This window comes from Mauremys reevesii, linkage group 2, assembly GCF_016161935.1.
Source record: "Mauremys reevesii isolate NIE-2019 linkage group 2, ASM1616193v1, whole genome shotgun sequence".
Lineage (NCBI taxonomy): Eukaryota > Metazoa > Chordata > Testudines > Geoemydidae > Mauremys > Mauremys reevesii.
This window is the reverse complement of record NC_052624.1, coordinates 115,664,946-115,686,718: the sequence shown is the minus strand read 5'-3', so window position 1 is coordinate 115,686,718 and position 21,773 is coordinate 115,664,946. Positions and strand designations below refer to the sequence as shown.

General features: G+C 44.3%; 1 protein-coding gene across 7 annotated transcripts in view; it reads right to left on the bottom strand.

Annotated features, from left to right (window-relative positions):
• Window positions 1-21,773, bottom strand: part of INVS (inversin) — a 241,438-nt gene that overhangs the window by 119,731 nt on the left and 99,934 nt on the right. For all 7 annotated transcript variants that reach the window (XM_039525062.1, XM_039525067.1, XM_039525060.1 and 4 more), the window contains 2 exons: window positions 17,901-18,074; window positions 4,912-5,079 (listed from right to left, as the gene is read on the bottom strand). In XM_039525062.1, coding sequence (XP_039380996.1) covers window positions 4,912-5,079; window positions 17,901-18,074 — 342 coding nt within the window. The remainder of the gene's footprint in view (window positions 1-4,911; window positions 5,080-17,900; window positions 18,075-21,773) is intronic.

The window sequence follows — 21,773 nt, the reverse complement described above, 5'->3', positions numbered from 1 at the left end:
TTAGTTTAGGGGAGTCCATGCAGGTCCCCATATTGGAACCCAACAGCTCTAAGTGGGGGTGAGACCTATGACAGGCCTGAACTAGGTCCTTTGCCCAAAGCCCCTTTCCCCTCCTTGGACAGTGCCAGGGAGCCCTTTTTCTTCAGTTGCTTCTTGGGCACCAGTGAAGGGGATCCCGGATAAGGCAAAAATCTCCAATGACTATGCACATGTGCGTGCACAAACCTAGAATGGAATTGACGTAAGAAAGCACTCGAAGAACAACATTCTTTGCTAGCCATTCAACACACAGCCATTCAACACAAGGCTTTCAATGTGTCCCATATCACAAGCTCAACAAAATGTAATCCTTAATATTCCACTTATCCTATGAAACAGGAGTGTCTTTTAACTCCCCTTCCCCAGAAAAATGATGTTACGAGCTGGGGAAATCTTGTTCTGGGTCAAGTTACAACCTGTCTGGGATTGATGGGTGTGCCCCCCGCAGCAGAAGCCGCTCCAAGATTTAGTCAGAGGTATTTATAGTATAAGTCATGGACAGGCCATGGGCCGTGAATTTTTATTTCCCTTGACCTGCCCATGACTTTTACTAAAAATACCTGAGACTAAATCGCAGCCTTATGTATGACCCTGAAAGAAACCTGAGGAGAGGTTTTTGGGTAAGAGGTGCAGGATGAAAAGATTGTTCTTGGTGCTGTGAGCAAAAGAAGCTGTTTCCTGCTATTTTATTCCTCCTGTGTTCAGAGACACGGGACTTGGTATATTTTTTGTAAATAAGCAAAACTGCATCAAAGAAATACCTACGATCAATTTCTTCTCTTCACTGGAATAACCTACTAGATTCTGAATGTTTGGCTAGGTGCTTGGGTCAAAAAAGGATAACAATAACAAAACAGGAACTCAGTGTTACTCAGTGGAATTCAGCTTTCAGGGCAGGAAATCGCCTACATAAAGGCAAAGAATTAAAATCTGGGAGCCAAATTCTGCTCTGTTTCACTTCTGAAAATTCAGAGTAACTCCACTGGTGTAACAGAAGAATTTGCCATGAGACATTAAGCAAGGTAACTTTCAGTAGTACAGAGTGGGGTTTAGATCATGATAAGTGGGAAATTATCAAAAGAAAATACTGTACACGGTTGCATCCAACAATGTGCACGTTAAAGAGAAGCTCCAGTGAAAACTAGAAGACATTCTGATCACTGCACCTAGTAACAAAAGGGGCCTGCCTGATCCAATTCCCATCAAATTACAGGGAGCTTTTGACTTTCCACGGGTATTGGAACAGGTCCCTAAATCACTCACCTTTTCAAATGTTGTAAATATTAAATGCAAAAACTAGCAGTGCTTTAATGCTGACAATGATAAATCAAGAAGAGAAAAGTTTGGAAATTCCAGTTTTATGGTTTATACTGCAATGTTAATTCAGCCATGTTGCACATCTTGTATATTTTATTGAATAGATAAAATAACACAAATACATTTGGGGTTACACTTAACTATATTTCACAAGTGCAACCTGGATGAGTTAACATTGCAGTGTAGACCATAACTCTAGAATTTCCTCATTTCTGACTCATTGATTTCTAGTAATATTAACTACTGGAATTTCCTAACATTTGATTACTTTATTTTAAAGCGTAATGGTCATTTTTGGATGTAATATTATAAGTAAATATTTAACTATCTATGCCATATTAAGTAATCACTATAAGAGTTCTCAGTTTCATGCACTGGAAACATTAATTATAGACTTTTAATCAGTAGATTTTAGTTACCTGCGCCTTAGTAGAAAATAATGTAAAACAAACAAATACTCACCTCCACACAAATAATAATCATCCAAGACCAGTATACCCAAACTAGACTGTAAGTTATCACTGGATATAGTCACAAGTTAATAGTTAGGCACAACAGCTGGGTTAAATTTGACAGAAACTATCCACAAAGTTTCATCTAATCTGGTACATTAATAAGAATTGGGAAATAGGAATCTTTTCTATTAACTAAGTACACAATTAAAAGAAATGTTTTTACAGATGCCAAGCTGTTATAAATTTTAGAAAAACAACAGAAGTATGGCTTACAGTTCTACTACATTGCCAAACTGTTTTTACTCGAGCCATTTCAATGAACGAAGGGGGGGAATTAAGACTCTTCTCTCGCTCTGTTATTTCCTGGGTACAGTTGGCTGTCATTGTGCTTATTTGGACTGCTTAGTAGCTGGAATATATGGCAGAAAGATGAGAAAGCAATCCCACTATTTTTAAGACATGGCTCATTCAAAATGACAAAGTGTACAGCAATGAATTACTTTTTCAATGAACACTCCAAAGTATATTAGAGAAGAAATGTGTGCACAAATTGATGATATTATTATTGGGAACCAGAAGATCATCATTCCCTCATCTCTAATTTATTCCAGCATTTTGGGAAGCTAAATTTTGGTTCATCCAGTGCTTAACGAGGAAGTTTTAAATCAGTGGTTTTCAAACTGCGGTATGGGGAGCACTGATGGTCCACAGAGCACTTCCACATAGTCTGCAGAGCTGCTTTTGCCACAACAGTGAAGTATCTTTTAAGCTTCAAGCAACAACTCTTGTTACTAGTTGTACCTAGTCCAGGACACAAGTGCTTCCAGATTTTTTTGACAAATTAATATAAAAATAACTAAGCAGCTATCATCTCCTATACTGCTGCTTCTTGTCTTTCTTTGCTAGGTGGGTTTTTTTTTTGTGTGTGTAAAGTTTAGCTGTGATTAGATTTTCACACAACGTTAAAATTGAAAGTACATAAGTAAATTTCAAAGTGATTGGCAGTGATTAGAGTAATGGAGATGGCAGGAAACCATGGAAACTTTTTGAACTAATAAATACCATATCTCATACTTGTAAAAAAGAAATAAACAATAAAAGATAAGAAATAGGGATATGGAACTCAGCAGCTGCACCCATCAGACGGTGCAACTTTACTTTGTTCTTTTACCTTTAATTCTGTCCCAATTTTTTTTTCACGTAACCGAGTACTGTGGGGTTTGGAAAGGTGAGAAGGGAAGTTGTTCAGGAGATGATCTCCAGCTTAAATTCTGGCTCTACTCTGAAAGTTTACTTTATGAAAATGGCATTGTAGGGGTACATTTTTTTTGTCTTAATGATTTCTGTATCAAATACAATCAGTTGTTGCTAACTGCTAGCCTTGCAAATTTAACCTACTCTGAGAGTCAAGTTGAGCTCTTTTCTTTTCATACATTATCATCTGTTATAAAGGTTTTGTAGGTCAAAATATGTTCTCATTTAAACCAGTGCTACTCCAGGGGTAATCAGTTGGAACATAATAAGCTGTTGGTTAATAATACACAAAGAAGCACAGAATCCTTCCACTCATGTGCTCAGATGTGTTGGCTCTAGAAAGAGGAAACAATAGTAAAAACCTACTTTTAGCATTTTTAAACTTGTAAAACCTAGCTCTGAAAGCAAACAAGGAACACATTTGTTGAGTAAGAAAGGGCCACCTGTGTATAGTTACATTTCACAATAACACCCGACCGTGACGCTGATCTTGTACCACTGAAGTCAATGGAATCTTTGCCACTAACTTCAGTGGGTGCAGGATCAGGCTCTTTGTGAGATAGTTCATACTATGAAAAAGTTTGATAATCTCGGTTTTAAACAACTCTAACATTTGAAAACATAAAACTCTAAATCTGATTATTTTAACCACTGCCTATTGTTCTGCAACTATCTGTCTACAGCACTGGACTTGGAGATGTTTATAAAATGATTATTTTAAAGTTATCTTGTACTGTAAATAAACCCCAAAGTACTAACTATATTACAAACATCTTCAAAACCCAAATGCCATATTTGGAACAAAAACATGCCCAATTCAATTTTGTAAACATTATTATTATTACTATTACTATTAATTATATATGTCAGAAAATTACTATTTAATAGTCTAAAATTTAAAATGGCTAAATGTATGGTTATGAATATGCTTTAGCAAATTGGGTTGAATTTCCATATGTGCAGATGAGTTCTCAACTTGCAAGGTCTTCTGAGGATAAACAGCCATTTAGATAGCTCAATGGATGTCTGCCTAGTGCAAAAACATCTTAAAGAGGTAGAAAATAACAGAGACTGCTGTGATATGAAGGGAAAAATGCAATCCTGCATTTCATACCCTTGTTTCATGTCACTGAAGTTATTGGGGTTCCACAGAGTGAAAGTCAGGACAGAATTCGGCCCTAACAATTCTGTATGACTTTGTGCAGTCATTATAGTTTCTAACGAGAGAGAGAGAGAGAGAGAGAGAGAGAGAGAGGCTCCAGAGAAGGAAAACATACATGTCAGCAAAGGATTATTTAATCCACAAAGGAAGATTTCTAGAGGGGACTATATAATTCTGAATAAACTGATCCAGGGCGCGCTGAAAATTGATTAGGCATATCCTTGTACTCTGACCCATAATGTAAAAAACTGGATTCATGCAATGAAATTAAGCGGCAGTCAATCTGGAACCAATGAAAAGAAACATATGTAACATATAAGGTAGTCTCCAAATGAAATTCACTGCACAAGAGGTCATTGAGAAAAAAATATGCTTTTTTAAAAGGGTAGATTTTACAGCCCCCAAAACATTTACAGCTATGTAAATAATCATATCATACATTAGGCCACAAATTTACTGTCCTTTGCAGTTCAGAAGGAATTCCTTTCAATCTTCAGCATAACACAGCTGCCTAGGTGCACTGTGAGGTATATTCTATTTCTTATGAAACAGTTATTGGACACCGAAGAGTTTAGCATTACAAGGATAAGTGGAGTGAGCCATCAAAATTTATGAAATTGAAAATATGTATATTAGAGTACAAGAAAATAGACAGAAAGGAATTATTATAATAAACTTTCTTACCAGAATACATTTGACTGTTAGAACTGCACTGGGATCCTTGTGGTTAGCTGCCCAATGAAGTGGGATTTTGCCTTCAATATCAGGGATTCCAATATTAGAATCGTGTTTTATAAGAAGTTTCACATGCTCTGGGTTATTGTAGTAGGCACTCCAGTGCAGAGCAGTTTGCTAGAACACAACATTCACAAATTTTAAAAATGAAATTAAATGGATACAGTTTCAAAATTAGTTTTGTGAAAAAAATACTTGGAATTTATAAAAAGATATCTTCATAGATTCTTGGATCTTCCAAGAATCTATGAAGATATCTTTTTATAAGTTCTAAGTAACCTTTCTTAATGATCTCTTATCTGGTTATATTTTTTAAAGTGTTGAGATTTACACTATTTACACTGCTGTCGCAACATGAACATTAATATATCTCAGACCTATAATTAAGGCTAAGATTTTGTCACGGATATTTTTAGTAAAAGTCTCAGACAGATCACAGGCAATAAAGAAAAATTCACAGAAGCCTGTGACCTGTCCATGACTTTTACTAAAAACATCTGTGACAAAATGGGGAGCTGCAGAGTCCCCACACTGCCCACAGTATCTCAGGGGCTGCAGCTTAGAGCTCCGGGGTCCCCTGCTACCCGTGGGGGTTTGGAACTGTGGAGTTCCCCCACTGCTTGAAGCAGCCAGGAGCTGCAGAGTACTCCCACTGCTCAGAGCCACCACAGGCGGCGGGGGGACCCTGCATCTCCCAGCTGCCACAAGCTGAAGTCACAGAGGTCTCTGGAAGTCACGGATTCATTGCTATGTAACACTCTGGGCTTGGGATGGATCCCCAGGTGTAGAGCCCTGCAAGGTGGGAGGGTCCCAGAGCTCAGTCTCCAGCCTGAGCCCAGATTTCTACACAGCAATGAAACAACCCCACAGCCTGAGCCCTGCGAGTCCAAGTTAGCTGGCACGGGCCAGCTGCGGGTGTCTAGTTGCTGTGTAGGCAGCCCCTTAGTTTCAGTATGAAGTTCTGGACATTGGACAAGAGTTTTCATATGATGTGATTTCATCTATTTGATTTCAAAAACTCACAAGCCATTAAAAAACAAGGACATTTAAAGATATAGGACACCTCTTAATTATGCATAATGTCCACCTAGCACATTTCCACTGAGATAGACAGATTTCACTTCACTAGGAGCTTCCTTCTCCTTACAACAAACAAGGAAACATGCTACACACAACTTGTTTACTCTCCATGGCAGTGTAACACAAACTTAACTGGGACTCCAGAAATGTTAGTAAATATTCAGCATTAACATATGTGCACAGGTTAACTGTATAGTGTGTTTTTCTTTGCTGGGCCTGAGATAATCCCAAAATCCCCCTCTCTCTCATCATAGGACTGTGTTTTCTCCTTTCTCCCACACACATAAGGGTTTTGTTCCCTCCCTCTTTCCAAACACAGGGACTGTGTTTACTTCCTATACCTACACACATACAAAAGGGTTTTCATAGGGCTGGTCTTCACTATGGGGAGGTCAATGCTCCTGCAATCGATGCAACAGGGGTCGATTTAGTGGGTCTAGTGAAGACCTGCTAAATCGATGGCCGAGCACTGTCTGGCTGACCCCGGTACTCATTCACGTAGCTGGAGTAGCATAACTTATGTCGACTTACTCCGGTAGTGAAGACAAGCCCATAGTCATACATTATAAAGTCAGAGGGGACCACTGTGATCATATAATCTGACTTCCAGCATAACACTTCCTTGAATTAATTCCTGTTTATTGAATTAATTCCAGCACATCTTTTAGAAAAACGTCCAATCTTGATTTAAACTTTTCCAATGATGGAGAATCCACCATAAACCTTGGTAAATTGTTTCAATGGTTAACTACCCACACAGATAAAAAATTGGACCTCATTTCTAGCCTGAATTTGTCTAGTTTCAACTTCCAGCCAATGGATCTTGTTATAAAACTTTTTCTGCTAGACTGAAGAGCTCTGTATTATCAAATTTCTGTTTCCCATGTATTGTGATGGAGCAAGGCCGGATGGCTACAGGAAAGTACTCAGGAACAGGTATGTTAGCCCCAGGCTAAGCAAATCCCTAGTACCATGGGAACCAAAATGGCAGTTGCTCCAGGGTAATTAAGGCACCTGGGGCCAATTAAGAACTTTCTAGAAGGCACCGGAGAGAGCTACACTGATTGGAGCACCTGCAGCCAATCAGGGCAGGCTAATCAGGGCACCTGGTATAAAAAGGGGAGCTCACTCCAGTCAAGGAGGAGGAGCCAGAGGAAGGAAGGGCGTATGAGGAGCTGGGAACCAGAGACACAAGGAACTAAGAACTGAGAGGGTATACTACTGGAGGATTGAGGAAACACCATACAATCAAGCAGTATCAGACACCAGGAGGATCCTATGGTGAGGATAAGAAAGGTGTTTGAAGGAGGCTATGGGGAAGTAGCCCAGGGAGCTGTAGCGGTCAAGCAGTGGTTACAAGTAGCACTATAGAGACTGCTGCAATTCACAGGGCCCTGGGCTGGAACCCGGAGTAGAGGGCGGGCCCGGGTTCCCCCCAAGCCTCGCTACTCCTAATCAGACATAGGAGGAGGTGATCCAGACTGTGGGTTTCATCCAAGGGGAAGACCACTGAGGGGAGGAAATCCGCCAATAAGCGCAGGACCTACTAGAGGAGAGGAGGAACTTTGCCACAGTATGTACTTATAGACTATGGTCAAGTCAGCCTTAATCTTCTCTTTCTTATACTAAACAGATTGAGTTCCTAGTGTCTTTCAATATAACATATGTTTTCCATCCTTTAATCATTTTCGTGGCTCTTCTCTAAACACACTCCAATTTATCAACATCCTTCTTCAATTGTTGACACCAAAAACTATCACAGTATTCGGATCTTAATTGCACCAATGCCAAATAGAGGTAATATAACTTTCCTATTCCTACTCAATATTCCCATTCAGCTTTGTGAAATTGGCCCTTTAAAAACACCAACTACATATATTATTAGTTTGGACTTTTATCTGTTTGCCCACAATAAATGTAATCAATTCAGGATCACTTGTACCTAAACTACCATTAATTTTTAGTTCTGTGATCAATTTCTCTTAATCTGTGAAGAGGAGGTATTGTACAGAATTCTCCTGTGCCAGATGCAACACTTTTTGAGTTAGGAAACTGTCATTTATAATTTTTAGAAATTCCAACAATGTTTTAGTACTGGCAGCATGAGACATCCAGCAAGTCACTCAGATTAAAGTCCTGCATGATAACACAGCCTTTTACCCTGCAAATTATAGATAGTTGCTTAAGGGGCTGGTAATCCTGTTCTCCAATGTGATTTGGTGGTCTGTAGAATTTAGTACCCTATTTGTGCTTTACCTGTTAGAGCACTGATCCATAAACATTCAAGATCGTGTGGAAGCAGGGAAAGAATTAATAAGGATTTGAAGGGGATTTTAATGCATGTTAGTCAGTTAGCATGAGTTAGGCTAGCTGTGACCCTAATGACGTGAGATTTGTAGAAGCAAGATAATGTGAGACAGAGTGAACTGTGTGAAAAGTTATTACGACCTTGCAAATATGCAGGCTTGCTTTTCTTAGTAGTGAGACAAATAAGATAGCAGAAAAGCTTATGTATAAACAAAATGTATTTGTTGCTTTTTATCGTCTGTATTATTGCTAGAAATTGTCTGTAACAAAGGTATAAAGCTTGCTGTAATTGTTTACCAGTTGAGAGAACTGTCCGGGACTGGGGTGACCCTGTGTCCTATGGCACTCTCTCCCTCCATTGTAATTACTGGAGAAATAATAAAGTATTTGATTTTGCTGCATCCAAACAAAAAGCGAGAACTGAGTTTTTCTCCGACAATCGTTTGCTTTAAAGTTGTCAATGACTCAAACAGGTAACAAGTTTTGTTCACTTACCCTCATGCAAACAAGTTTTGTTTTGTTTACTCTCTCCTGACAAACACAGAGGATGTATTTTTACTCCTCTTGATCCTACCCAGGGACTGTCTTTATTCATGCCCTCCGAACACAGGTCTTTACTCCCCACTGCATGCAGGTTCTGTGTTTAGGAAGAGCTCTACCCACAAACACTCTTAATATTTACAATTTAAGATAGATTACTGGAATCTATAGCAGCCACATAACATCCTTATATATAAATCCATACTAAGACAATGGTGCAAGTAAACAGAGCTCTGCCACTTGACTTGCTGTGTGACCTTGAGCAAATCAACCCACAACTGTATTAATTTAGATGGAATAAATAGGCAAAAGGTGTTATCATAACTCAGTCACTGTCCAATATCAAACAGTGTTAAACAACTGGGGTTTGAAATACAGAGCTCTCAGCCTGCTTTGTACCGTGGCAAATACATCACTAAAAACCCTTTTAACCTTTTATTAAGCAAAGAAAGGAAGGGAAAATAGTTAAAACATTTGAAATATAAAGTATTAAATAAGGCTTTCATTTTAACAACATCCCGTGTTCCCTTTTGCTGAAGAGTTTTTAGAAGAAAAAAACAACAACTTTCGTTCGACAATCCCTTAGATGGTATAAAAGATGGTAACAACTGTGTTTTTGGGGAAAAGAGAAATTAGCTGAGATGGGCTGGAGCTGTTGTTAAATTCCAATCCCATTTCATCCCAGGTGGTGTTTGGGATTTAGCTTGAGCCAGTAGAGGTGGCAATGTCATCTGAGTATCTCTCTATAGTCCAGTCTAGTCAGGACAACTCTCAGGGTCAGGATGAAGGCCTTGGGTCCGAGGACATGGAGGAGGTGGCAACTATGACGGTGAAGCCTGATCCAGTAGCCAATTTTTCTCCTCAAAGTCTCTTTCTTTAAGAACCCACAAATGGAAAGGGGGGGGTGGAATAACCCATCCCCTCATTATTTTGTCCACCAATTAGGCCTAGTTTCCAACACATCAATTTTGGTTTACTGATTTCTGTTCTGTTCTCTTGTTTACCAAGTATGATCTTAAAACAGCCCTTGAGTTATATCAGTAGACCTTTTATTTTGGACTAATTAAGTCTCTTTCTTCCTTTCACATCTTTTCCTATCAACATTTGTTATTACAGGTTATTGTGACATCTGATGAAATTTCATGTACTTTTTACAGTTGAGCTCACAATTAAGGTACATTTGTAGCCTCAATTATCACACCAACACCTCTCAAGATTCAGCTTTCCCATCTCCATAAATGAAAAATGCTTATTCAGGGGTGTTATTAGGATTAACATTAACCAAACAACATAACAGTTTTGATGTTTGTGGACCCTGATTAACATACATTGATTGTTAAAGATACCCATTTTTATTCCCCCCCCCTTCATGGTGTCACTACAGGGCAGAGTTAAAGTTTCTGCTAATGGAGAAACATTCCGTTTTTAAGAATAATGGGAGTGGGTGGAAATGACCGTTAATTTCCTCAAATATTCAAAGGTAAGTTTTTTAAGTTAAACGGCCAGGTGGACCTTGATTGCAGTAGCCAAGCCATCAAGTGCAGCACCACCAAGTTCAGGTGCAAAAGGCTGCAGTGGTTCTTGGACAGCAGATCTGATCAGAGGGGCAGCTGCAGTGGGGTGGCTACCGAAAGGCTGAGCAACATGCTGAACCAGTGCTGGCAAGGCCATGCGGGGACTATTAGGATAATTTTCGCCCTGTCTTGCTTGATCTTCACAAGGACCCTGTGAATCAATGGCACTGGTGGGAAGGCATACTTCAGCGCCCTGACCAAGGGATGAGAAAGGCATCTGACAGAACATGTCGCATTGAACAGAACATGTCGCATTTTCTGTTCTGCCTGGACATGAACAGGTCCACCTGGGGAGTCCCCCATCTCTGGAAGACTATGCTGACCGCCTCCAGATGGAGCGACCACTCGTGGTGAAATGAGAAAGTCCTCCTGAGGTGATCCGCCAAGATGTTCCTGGTTCCAGGCAGGTGCACAGCTATCAGATGAATGGCATGCCACATACAAAAATCCCACAGGCAGGGAGCTTCTTCGCAAAGGGCCAAAGTCCTGGCACCACCATACTTGTTGATGTAATACTGTACATCACACCAGTATTGTCCATCAGGACCTGAACTACCGTGCCATTCAGGTGGGGCAAGAAAGCCTGGGAGGCCAGGCAAACCACACTGAGCTCCCTGATGTTGATGTGGAGAGCCAGATTGTCTCACAACCAGTGACCCTGAGTGCTCAACTCACCCAGGTGGGCTCCCCAGCCCAGGTCCAAAGCATCAGAGACCCGGGTCAGCAACGGGGACAGGGTCGTGAAGAGTACTCCCTCCAACACCGATCCGGGCTTCAACCACCAATCCAGGGATGACCTGATGTGATCTGGCACCCTAACTACCCAGTCTAGGTCATGCCTGTTGGGGACGTAGACCAATGCCAGCCACGCTTGCAGAGGACAGAGATGGAGTCAAATATGGCTGACCACGTACATACACACGGCTATGTGGCCCAACAGCCACAGGCAGGTGCGATCCAAGGTGAGCAGGTGGTTCTTTACCTGGGAGATCAGGTCCAACATGGCCTGAAAATGCACTTCTGGAAGGAAGACTTTGCCTCACCTGGAGTCGAGAACCGCTCCAATGAACTCTACTTGCTGCACAGGCGTTAAAAGTGTTGTTTTTTCTCATTTATTAACAGGCCCAGGTTGCAGCAGGTGGAACGCACCAGATTGAGGGTCCTCTGCACTTGCTCCCGAGACTGGCCCTTGATGAGCCAGTTGTCGATATATGGGAAGACCTGAACCCCTCGATGTCTCAGGTAAGCCGCCACTGGCGCCATACATTTTGTGAACACCCTTGGGGCTGATGAGGGGCCAAAGGGCAGCTCCATGAATTGAAAATGGCGTCCACCCACTATGAAACGGAGGAAAAGTCTGTGACCTTGGAATATGGAAATAAGTGTCCTTCAAGTCAAGGGCAGTATACCAGTCTCCTGGATCCAGGGAGGGGATGATGGAGGCCAGGGAGACCATGTGAAACTTCAACTTTTTGAAAGACTTGTTGAAGCTACGTGGGTCCAGAATGGGTCCAAGGCCCACTTTTGCTTTTGGGATTAGGAAGTACGGGAATAGAACCCTTTTCCTTTCATGTCCTGAGGGACCTCCTCCACTGCCTCCAGGAGCAGGAAGTTCTTGACCTCTTGGACGAGGAGTTGCTTGAAGAGGGATGGGGAAGAGGGGGTTAGCAGGTACGAGCGGCCGAAAATTGCAGGTTATAGCCCCAAGATACTATGTACAGGACCCAGCGGTCTGTGTTGGCCTGTGACCAGGCTGAATGGTAGGGATGAAGACAGTCAAGGAAAGAACAAGGTGGATCTGGGGAATTGATTGGGGCACTGCTCTCAAGCACACCTTCAAAATGAGCGTTTCTGGCTCCCAGGATGCTTCACTGGGCCAGGCTGCGCAGGTGAGCGGGAGGAGGAAGGGCGGCGACGACTAAAGCTCTTATCTCTATCCCTTCTCCTTGCAGGCCCTTGATGAGGCTGCCAACACCTTGGCAGCGGGGGCAGCCGGAACTGTTTCTCTACAGACTGCAGCGTATGTGAAGGGTGACCCAAGTGTCCTTTAATCCAGCGGTCCCCAACCTTTTTGGCACCAGGGACTGGTTTCGTAGAAAAAAAAATTTCCGCGGACCTGTGGGATGGTTTTGGGACGATTCAAGCGCATTACATTTATTTTTGTACTTTTATTTCTATTATTGTAATATATAATGAAATAATTATACAACTGACCATAATGCAGAATTAGTGGGAGCCCTGAGCTTGTTTTCCTGCAACTAGACGGTCCCATCTGGGGGTGATGGGAGACAGTGACACCCAAAGTGTGTTGCTTATGTCCAGTCTACTCCGTAATCTCGTTTTGGTTGCTGTCACTGCAGAAAACCCTGCTTCACAAAGATAGGATGTTGAAAATGGAAGTAAGCTTTTCAGTGCTTTTGTGGAAATCTCAGGATATTCCGCCTTGACGTTAATCCAGAACGTATGGAGATTTGAAGTCGTCTCAAACATACTTTTAAGGCCACCGTCATTTGTGATCTCAAGCAGTTGATCCTCTTCTAGCACGGATAAAGTCGATTCACCTGGCTTATTCACAAATGGGTCGCGGATCCATTCCTTCCCAGTTCGGGGGTCTTTTGTGGTTGGGAAGTAATGCTCAAACTCTTTTGAAAGCTGAGATAGGTGATCATGCACCAGCTGGGGAAAAGAAGGCCCTGGCTCAGTCTCTTTCAAAATCTCTGCTAATGTTTGAAACATGTCAAAAATCCCAATGTTCACTCGTCGCCCCCATAATTCTAGTTTGGCTTTGAATGCAGCCACTTTATCTGCCGACTTGAACACAATTGTCGTTCTCCCCTGAAGCGACAGATTGAGTTCGTTGAGCAGGTTGAATATGTCACACAAGTAAGCAAGTTTTATGACCCATTCTGTGTCACTGAAATGTGCTGCCCGTGGTGACTGTTTTTCTAAAAGAAATCTCTGAGCGGCTCTCGTAACTCAAAAACTCTGGCCAGTGATCTACCTTTAGAAAGCTATCTCACTTCTGTGTATAAGAGAAGACGTGTGTGCTCTGCATCCATCTCCTCACAGAGCTGCGCGAACAGACGTGAGTTAAGGGCATGTACTTTAATGTGGTTGATAATTTTAATCACATCCTGCAAAACTTTGTTAAGTTCAGATGACATTTTTCAGCTAGCTAGCATTTCTCTATGGATGACACAGTGCGTAGACTCACATTCAGAAGCGACCTCCTTGACCCGAGTAGTGAAACCAGAAAGCCGTCCAGTCATGGCAGCTGCTCCGTCCGTGCATATAGAGACACAAAATGACCAATTCAGTTTTCCTGACATGTAATCATTCAAAGACTTGAATAGTTCTGCAGCTGTGGTGTTGGTTGGCAACAAAAGTGCACATAACATATCCTCATGCACATCCTCCTGAAAAATATATCACACAAAAACAAGCATTGTTGCCTTGTTGTCAACATCGGTAGACTCGTCAACCTGGATTGCATACCACGGTGACTCATTCACCCTCTCTAACAATTGTGCCTCAATATCCTCTGCTATTTCATCAATTCGTCTAGTTATGGTGCTAGCCGAAAGAGGAACACGTGCCACCTTTTGAACTACAGCCTCTCCTAAAAGTTCACGACAAATGTCATTAGCAGCAGGCAGGATCAACTCTTCACCAATAGTAAAGGGCTTCTTAGCTTTAGCAATGCGGTTAGCCACTAAGAATGATGCTTTCAGTGCAGACACATTTGATGAAGTGGTGGCCTTCAGTAATTGCTTCTGTTCTTCGTGTTCACGTTTTTTTCTTTTGAAAAACTCCAAAGGCTTGTCTTTTAATGCAGGGTGCTTGGTCTCCATGTGACGAGGCAGTTTTGAAGGTTTCATGGCTTCGTTGGATAGCCGGTCGCCACATATTATACAAAGCGGGCGTGGAGAATGTGAGTCACCTGTTGCAATGAACCCGTAATTTAAGTAGGACTCTTGGTATTTTCTTTTAAATGCAGCTTTCTTTTTGTTGGCCGTCTTAGAGTCTTCTGCTGTCTCATCATTGGGTCTTTCCCCCTTTTCAAAGAAGCTTTGCAGTGACGTTTGTTTTTTACTCATTTTGGCCAGGGTTAGCTTGTGGGCTTACCAAAACTGTGCGGGAAAGAGGCACGGACGGAAGTGGTAAATAAAATAATGGGCGGGCCACGTGCGAACTAATATAAGTGTCGGATTCTGACTTAAAGCCTGCCACCAGATGCAGCTGTACAATTGAAGTACATCAACTCACTTGCCACTATAAAGCCTGCCACCAGATGCAGCTGTACAATTGAAGTACATCAACTCACTTGCCACTATAAAGCCTGCCACCAGATGCAGCTTAATTGTCACTTCCCACTCACTAATAGGGTTCTGATATTAGTCTGCAAGCGATTGATTTATTATGGTCTCTGTGCAGTGAAACCTCTGCTAATGTAATCTGTTTTTGCAGCCGCTCCCCAGAGCTAGCATCATGGCCTCAGCTCCACCTCAGATCATCAGGCATTAGATTCTCATAAGGAGTGCAAAACTCCCTCCATTGCATGCGCAGTTTACAGTAGGGTTCGCGCTCCTATGAGAATCTAACATCTGACAGAAGGCGGAGCTCAGGCAGTAATGCGAGCGACGGGGAGCAGCTCTAAACACAGATGAAGCTTTGCTAGCTCACTCACCGCTCATGTCCTGCTGTGCACTCACTGCTCATGTCCTGCTGTGCGCTCGGTTCGCGGCCCGGTTCCTAACAGGCCATGGACCGGTACCGGTCCACGGCCCGGGGCTTGGGGACCCCTGCTTTAATCCATGCCTTGCATCAGTCTGCTCCAAACAGAGACCAATCCCAGCGAATGGGAGGTCCTGGATAAAAGTCTGCATCTCTTGGGACAGGCCGGCGGTCTGAAGCCAGGAGCTGTGCCTCATGACTACAACCGACGTGACCATCCTAGCCACTGAGTTCGCCCACATCCCACGCCATCTGGAGAGAGCACATTGCCACTGTGGTGCCCTCCTCCACCAGGGTACTAAATTCCTGAGCCAGACTCTGAGGAAGGAACATCTTCAACTTACGGAGGGAGTCCCATATGTTAAAATTATACCTGCCCAAGAGGGCCTGATGGTTCACCACCTGGAACTGCAGGCTGGCTGTTGAATAAACTTTTCTCCCAAAAAGGTCCAGTCTTTTGGCCTCTTTATTTTTGGGAGTTGAACTAGTGTGCCCCTACTTGTCCCTTTCATTGGCTGCAGAGACAACAAGCGAGCCCGGAGGTGGGTGGGCATAAAGGTACTCGAACTCTTTGGCCAAGACAAAGTACTTCTTTTCAGCCATTTTAGAGGTTGGAGGGATGGACCACTGGGTTTGCTAGAGGGCCTTGGCATTTTTCAGGACCCCGTCATGCACTGGTAGTGCAAAACATGCTGGGATAGAAGCTGAGAGGACATTGAACAAAGTGTCCACCTGCTTGGCCATCTCCTCCACCTCTAGGCCCAAGTTCTCAGCCACCTGTCAAAACAGGGCCTGATGTTCCTTAAAATCATTTGGTGGGCTGGCCCTCAATGGTCCCACGACCACATTGTCTTGGGATGAGGAAGATGACTGTACCGGTGGGGGAGGCTCCGGGCCATCATCCCCTGTAGGGGAAAGGGGTTTTGGGGTGGGCACTGTCTCCTCTACCCCAACCTCAGAGTGGGTCTGATGCACTGAGCCTGGTTCCGCCAGCTGTTGCTCTGAGGCAGCGGCAGATGAGCAGTGCAAAGAGGCCATCATCATTACTGGCATGCCCCAGGTGCTCCAATAATGTCACTGGCCATGCTGCCAAGGCGGCGCCGTAGATGTCGAGGTGGCCTCAGGTGCCCATTCGCGCCAGTGGGGTCTTGGCAAAGGACTGAACTGCCCTTCCATGCCGTAGGAATCCTCTTACGGTGAACCTGGCAGGGCTGTCAATGCCTGTATCTGCCTGCTGACAGTCGTCACCGGAGATCGGTGTTTGGAGTGGGAGGATCAATGCTGGTATCAAGGGGACCGGTGGTGGGGGTATCAGAATCACAACGGGGAGTGCTCCCACGGGGTGGTGACTGAGATCTGCGCCGAGAAGGCAACTGGTGGGAGGGCAAATGGTGCAGGTGGAACAGAGACCGGCACCACTCCCACCCCAAGGCAATCTGTGTTGAGCTGGTGGGGACCACGATCATGGTGCCAGTGACCAAGGACGAGCCCCAGAGGATCTGGGCTGCGATGCCGGAGATCTGGCAGTGTGGAGATGGAGAGCACCGCCATGTCTCAGGGGATCAGCAGTGCTCCACTGCCCCCTGAGGGGTCTTAGCAGATGTCTGGCCCTCGTAGGGAGCCTTTGCCACTTCTGGCATGCGCAGTGCAGGGGGAGGCTTCTGTTCTCTCAGCACCAGGGGAGCTTGAGAAGGTGTCAATACCATCAGAAGTTTGGGCCCCCTACCGCTCCCGGGAGTTGGTGGTGGATTCTTTAAGGGCTAAGGGCTCTGACGGGGGAGGCACATCCTCGTGGCTCCAGAGTGGCAAGGCAGCCTGAACCGGATCCTTTGCCCGATGCCCCATGGCCTTTCTTGCCTGGTGCTGGGGAGCCATGCTTCTTTGTTTTCTTTCTGGGCAGCAGTGATGGGAGCAGTGCCGGGCAGAGCCCGATGCCGAAGGTGCGCTGTGCACCAAGGCTGAGGTACTAGGCGAAATTTGGTGGGATGGTTTGGAAGCTGGACGAAGGGCAGCCTCCATGAGGAGAGCCCGCAAACAAATATCATGCTCTTTCTGAGTCCTGGGTCGAAAAGTTTTACAAATACGACCCTGTCCTTCACATGTTATTCCCTCAAGCACTTGAGGCAGCTGCTGTGGGGGTCACTTACAGGCATAGGCCTGTTAAAGTTCACGCAGGGCTTAAACCCCAACCGGGGCATGCCCCACCTGGTGCAAAGTCCCCGCTGGGACTCTAACTTCTAACTCCTAACTACACTTTACAACTACTTAATACTAATTACTATAAACAACTATTTACAAGGCCCTAAGGCTCCAAGTCAGAAGAGATGAAACCGCTAGCTCTTGCTATGCAAGGAAAGGCGCTCTGACTAACCACCAAGGGTGGTAAGAAGGAACTGAGAGGCCACAGGGCCGGCAGTGCCTGATATACCAGTGCATGAGCGTGGCACTCAAGTGGGCGCCACAGCCGGCCCTATGGATACAGCAAAGACAAAAATCACCAACGACCATGCACGTGGGTGCGCGCACACCTAGAATGTAATTGACTTGAGCAAGCTCTTGAAGAAAAACAAAGGTTTCATATATAGAAAACATATCGGCCAAGGTAACAGAAATAACAGATGTGTTTCTTTCATATTTATCTGTTTTATGAATTGGAATTGCATTAAAACTGCCACAAGAATTGTCACGAAAGCAGTATCTTACCTTGTTTCTGTCCTGTGTATCCACTTCACCTGGTGCCATGTATTTTAGTAACAAAGCTAAGCACTTGGGACTCTTGTGGCGGGTAGTTAAATGTAAAGGAGTCATTTCTTCTAAATCCTTTTGCATCCAGTTTGCTCTACGAGCAAGTAAAAGTTTCATGAAGCGATAATTTCCCTGGATAAGGAAAAATATAACAGTAAGAAACTAGTTCTAGCAACTTAGTCAAACCAAAAGATGCTGAACTGGGATACTTTCTTTCAGGTGTTTACTGTCATTCTGGATGATCCCTACTGCACTGTTTTAGCTGTGGCAGCCCCGCGAAAACTACAATAGGGGGAGGAATTGATTGCCTCCTACACCATCCACTTCAGACGTGTCTCTGACATGGAGTGGAATGAGGAGGCACAGCTCCACCAGTTTCAGTGGGGTTTGCGTGAGGCAATTAAAGATTAACTACCTCGCATGAAAATCCCAACCCATTTGGATGCCCTTTTTTGATCACACCATATGGATTGATAAAAGACTACGCCAGTGACATAGAGAAAGGAATGGGTCAGTACCACATCCCAGCCAAGTCTCCTCAGTAACAATCCCTGGGTTGGTCCCAGGGCTCATGCAACTCAATGCAGCCCACCACCAGGTGACTCCCAAGGAAAGAGAATCCCATTCTCACCACAGTTTGTTTTTCTACTGAGGGAAACCTAGCCACGCACTTGCCGGCTGCCTGTTGTGGGTCCCGAGACATCCATCCCCTTACAAAAGCTTGCCCAAGGCACGGCAAGCTCTCATTACACCTCCAAGTTCAGGTCCTCCTCTATATCCCAGGTGAACCTTGATGAGTTCTCCCACAACGTGCACTCATGGACTCCAGGGCAGCAAACAACTTCATGGATGCTGACACTACACAAACCTTGGACATGCCTGCGCAGCCAAAGGTAACTCCTGACCTCATGGAGACCATAAAATGGCTAGTTCCTGTCCTCAGACCTGGTGACCTAGGAGACCATGCCTTTGGAAACTGTTATCTAGAATCACTGAGAAATCCTAAGATTTGGAGTGATCTCTTTACCGCACTTTCCCATAATTGTTGGCATCTCATGGTTGGCAACACATGACACGCACATCTTGTGGTGGGAATGGAAAATCAGTTTCCACTCCGAATTCTTTCAGCACATCTGCCTGCACATACCACCTGATGGAGCCCAGCCAAAGACTGGATTACTGCTTGGAAATCCTCTGACCCTGGCCATGGGTCAGGTGAGACCACCACTAAAATCAACCCCTGTTCTTCCCACTAAGTACCACAAATACCTGGATGTCTTTAGAAAAACAAAAAAAAGTGGACGTCCTACCAGCATACTGAGACTATAACTGTCTGATTAAGCTACAGCCTGGGGCCAAGATACCCTTCAGCCACATCTATGCAATGTTGGAACTGGCAGCCCCATGGCTCTATCTCCAGGAGAATCTTGCCAAAGGGTTACTCTGGCTATCAACCTCCGCTGCCAAGTCCCTTCTTTTTGTCAAAAAGAAAGATGGGAACCTGTGCCTATGCATGGACTATCAGGCTCTCAACCAAGTAACTGTCAGAAATCGGTACCCCCTTCCTCTCATCCCAGAATTGTTGGGCCACGTGCAATCAACCGAGGTACTCACTAAGCTTGACCTGCGAGTTTACAACCTGGCAAGGATCAGAGCAGGGGATAAATAGAAAACACTTGTTTGAACCTGCTGTGGCCATTATGAATACTTGTTAATGCCATTCAGTCTCACAAATGCCGCTGTCACTTTTCAGCATTTTGTGAACAATGTAGTCCATGACATCCTAGACCAGTACGTCATAGTTTACCGTGACAACATACTTCTTTTCTCCTGAGTCCAAGGCAACATACCTAGCACGTCTGATCAATCCTGGATTGGCTCTGCCAACATAGGTTATATGCAAAACTTGAAAAGTGCAACTGTGATCAACATTCCATGGAGTTCTTGGGCTACATCTTGTTGCCCAAGGGCCTCCAAATGGATCCCAGAAAAGTGGATGCTGTTCAGACCTAGGTGGCCCTTTGAAACATCAAGAAGCTGTAACACTTCCTGGGGTTCACTAACTTTTATAGATGTTTCTTTCCTGGATTTTTGGGACAAATAACCCTGTTGACAGCACTTCAATGCAAGAACATTTTCATATGGTCCCTGGCAGCACAACAGGTGTTCAACCAGCTCAAGAGGACCTTCACCAGTGTGTCATTCTTGACACCCCCCAACCCAATGAGGCCCATTGTCACTGAGACTGATGCCTCCAGTGCTGCCATCAGGATCATACTACCCAAAGACATGGCTCCTAACAGAATCTCCTCCCTTGTGTCAGCTCCTCACGGAAGCTTACTCCAACAGAATATCACGAAACCCTAGGAAAAAAAATGTCTAGTGATCAAGTCTGGCTTTGAAGAGTGGCACTACTACCTAGAAGAGGCCAGGTACCCTATACAGGTGTACACAGATCATAAAAAACTAGAATACTTTTGCAAGGCTAAGGTGCTAAACCAAAGACAGTTCTGCTGAGCCCTGTTGTTCACATGTTTTAACTTCAACATTACCTACCACTCTAGGGTCAAGAACAAAGCCATCAATGCCCAGTCCCAAAAAGGGAAGTACCTCACCAGCCACGACCCCTACTGCATAGAGCCACTATGCATTCTCAAGCCCTACAATTTCCTGGATGCCACCACTTCCCAAGACCTCACGTTTCTGATCTGCACAGCAGGGGGGAGAAGCTCCCACCCAAGGAACTTGAGGTCAAAAGCAAGGAGCAACATCAGAAACAGGATGGCTTATTCTATGTCAAGGGTCACCTATATGTTCTGCCAGGATGTCCCCAACTAGAGGTTTTGAGATTCAGCTGTGACTCCCGGATAGCAGGCCACTTCGTCCACCACAAGACCCTTTGCCTGATTGCCTGCTCCTTCTGGTGGTCCTGGATATAAGCAATGGTGAACTCCTATGTAGATTCTTGTAAGGTATGTGCTTGCATCAGGAGGTCATGCGTGAGAGCCCTCGGCATTTTAATATCTGCAGAAACTCTGGCTAGACCATGGGAGACCATCACCTCGGATTTTACAGTGGAGCTCCCCAAGTCTGACTGATACATTGTCATCTTCACTGTGGTCAACCAGTTAATCAAAATAGCCACTTTCTCCCTATTGCACACCTGCCCACCATGGAAGAGTCAGCTCAATTCTTGGTGACACACATTGTCCATCTCCATGGACTTCCTGCACAGGTCACAGCTGACCGAGGTCTGCAATATGTGTTTCAGTTCTGGCACAAAACCCTGCAGTTGCTTGTGGGCTGTGCCTATACATATTCTGCCTATCACCCACAGACAGATGGCCAGTTCAAGAAAATGAATCAGGGCTTACAACAGTATCTACAGTGCTTTATAAATTATCAGCAGAATGACTGGTTGGCTTTCCTGCCGCATGCAGAATTAACCGATAATAACCCCACTATGTTTTCACTGGGCAGAGTCCATTTAATGCAACCTTTGGGTTCCATACCGGTCTCCACAAACTGGGTACAGCAGATCCACAAAGTCCAGGAGAAGCTTCAGGCACATCCTGAAAATGCCAAGAGGGACTACAAGCAATATGCTGGCCACCAGCACCAGAAAGGTCCAACATTTGCAGCTGGATAAAAGGTCTGGTTTTCAGTACACCACCATATGGACCAGCCTTGTCACAAATTGTTCAACCTGTATCTAAAATCAAATGTGATTTGATTTCTCTCATTGATTGGGAACATTATAGCCCTGAGGTGCGCTCCTGGGAACAGGTGTCCCAGTTCCATATGCCTGAATTCATAGTGGCCTTCCAGACA